General features: G+C 36.9%; 1 protein-coding gene across 1 annotated transcript in view; it reads left to right on the forward strand.

Moving 5' to 3' along the window:
- The window catches only part of drd4a (dopamine receptor D4a), a 27,696-nt gene that overhangs the window by 7,227 nt on the left and 17,669 nt on the right, over positions 1-2,800 (forward strand). Inside the window, exon 2 of the mRNA XM_014026677.1 lies at positions 530-642. Within this exon, the coding sequence (XP_013882131.1) occupies positions 530-642 (113 nt within the window). The remainder of the gene's footprint in view (positions 1-529; positions 643-2,800) is intronic.

The raw sequence follows: 2,800 nt of genomic DNA on the forward strand, positions 1-2,800 counted from the left end.
CCACTGCACTTTGGTTCCCAAAGTTGGGCTTGGGACCCAATTATGGGTCATGAAGCACCTTGGATAATCTCCAGAAATCAATTTAAAGGGTAATAAAATAATCGCTGATGTAATATTTTCTCTATGATTATTACAAAAACACAAAATAAGTATAAAAAAGTATTTATATTTGTGTACAAGCTGTTTAGATTGTCAAAAAAACTATGTTTTTAGGGTTATTAACAAAGTCCGTGTACTCAGACCAGTAATATTTGGGGTCACAAGTTTATGCCATGAATATTTCATGGGTCAGAAGATAAAAAGTTTGAGAACCACTGATCTAACCCTTATGGTAAACCTAGTGGCCCATTTTCCATTTTAGAAACCAGGTTTCTTTGAAAATGTAAGACTTTTCTTCCTGTATGAATTATTGTCCCAGCCCCTGTGGGTCCTCTTGTGTTCAGATAGAACTCGTTTGCGTCTTTGGTCTCTGGCTGATAGGAGACTTAGTAGTTCCCATGGTTTTTAACTCAATTTGTGTATGTTGCAGTTTCAGGATGGGGTGTGGACCCTCAGCACCACCACTTGTGACGGTCTGATGACCATGGATGTGATGCTGTGCACCGCTTCCATCTTCAACCTCTGTGCCATCAGCATCGACAGGTCAGTGTTCACCTGAACAGGTGTACCTGAAGACACACCTGCACCACTAAAAACTGAACAAGTAAACAATTAACAAAGTAATAAGCACTAGAAACATGTTTTAGTTTTTATTTTGTTCCAATCATGGCTTTACAAGAACACAACAAGGAATATAAGTGTGTTGCTTTTCCTATTTTCTTTTTGCTTCATGTTGTTTAAAGTCAGTCTGTGAGGATTTCTGCCATGAAACAGTCTTCCCTTCTCTATTTTTGCAGGTTTCTAATCAGTGATTCGAATCACTATTGTGATTCGTTTCCCATCCAAGTCATCTCCACTTTGGCATGCTTCTCCTCCTGCATACTTTGTCCTACAGCTGCCATTGTAATTTATATCTGTAAAGCTCCTGTGCCAAATGATGGCTATGCCTTTTGGTGCCTGTACAACTTATACTTTTTGAAATATTAATGTTTAAAATCAAATAATGCCAGTCAATGGAGCCTTGTATTGGTCCAATACTGCCCCTTGCTGTATATACTCAGTACTGAACNGCCTTGTATTGGTCCAATACTGCCCCTTGCTGTATATACTCAGTACTGAACCATAGTTTTAATAATATTTAAACTCAGTAGTTCAGTAATTACAATACTAATATGATTGTGTTTGATGTTTTACTAAAACATTGTCCTAATATTACTCTATTGTTGTAATATTATGCATTTCTGTGTCAACAATTGCATTGGCAATGTGGCCTCTTTCTGCACACATACAAACCAACCCCTGCCACCACCTTCTGCCAAAGCTCCATTGGTCTAATGGTCTATGTCATGGACTTTCATGTGGGAGATCAGGGTTCAAAACCCAGCTAATGCAACTTTAACAACAAATCTCTTCCAACTTCATATTGTCACTCAATTACCTTAATTACAAACACCTGCTGACGTGACTGGCTCAAGCTGGTATAGAAAACATATTTGAACTTGGTCAAAGTTCATTCTACAAGTCCAATGCTGCAGGCAAAGCCATGCTGCAATGACATGCAACATGGCAATGTACACTTGTTTTTACATCGTAAAAACCCATGTCTAGTTATTTCTGTCTTTCATTTGCTTTAAAAGTCTGAACTAGTTTGTGAGAAAACCAGTAGGATTTGCTCATCAGTGGCTTTCTCTCTTCTGTTCAAACGCTGTAACAATGTTTGTCTCAGCAGAGATGGTTCAGTAGATTATGTGAAACATATTTAATGATACACCAAGTAGGGCTGGGCAATAAAACAATAATATACTATGTCGCAGCAGGCATGTGATCAAAAGTAAATACGTCCGATACAATAATTTCATTGAACACTGATCCAGAACCACACAGCATTCTGGGGGATGTAGAAGGCCCAGCTAACCAAGGTTGGTCCATCAACTAATTTCCTCACTCTTTGATCAGCTGCAACAACCTGTTGAGTAACATGTAGCAGTTTTGTGTTTCACCACTGAACCTCAGAACTGCTTCAAGATAAAAAATGACATGGAGTTGAAGGAGAAAATGATCGAACAGCTCGAGAGGAAATTGTGGATAAGAGGACAGGTCACATCACCAGTGTGCATTATTAATTTCTCCTGTCCTTATTTCAAATAGTTCAAACAAAAACTAATAAATAATTATTGATATTGACTGATAAGAAAAGCTTATATCCTGATACATTTTTCAGCCATAATGGTCAGCCCTAAAACCAAGCAACAGAAGCAAAAATCAGGTTTATCACCACTTTTCATGCTCTAGGCAGACATCTTGGATTCTAAGGTTGGGGTTGATCACAAATCTCCAAATTTATGAGATCTTTCCCTAGATTTTCTGAATTTAAACTTGTATTTTTCCACTCCTGATTACAAATACAGGTCCTTCTCAAAAAATTAGCATATTGTGATAAAGTTCATTATTTTCTGTAATGTACTGATAAACATTAAACCTTCATATATTTTAGATTCATTGCACACCAACTGAAGTAGTCCAAGCCTTTTATTGTTTTAATATTGATGATTTTGGCAAAAAAAGTAAAGAAAAATCTAACATCCCTATCTCAAAAAATTATGAAAAGGTTCTCCAAACAACTTATTAACCTAATCATCTGAATCAACAAATTAACTCTAAACACCTGCAAAAGATTCCTGAGGCTTTTAAAAACTCCCAG

This window comes from Austrofundulus limnaeus, unplaced genomic scaffold, assembly GCF_001266775.1.
Source record: "Austrofundulus limnaeus strain Quisiro unplaced genomic scaffold, Austrofundulus_limnaeus-1.0 Scaffold580, whole genome shotgun sequence".
NCBI classification, from domain to species: Eukaryota; Metazoa; Chordata; class Actinopteri; order Cyprinodontiformes; family Rivulidae; genus Austrofundulus; species Austrofundulus limnaeus.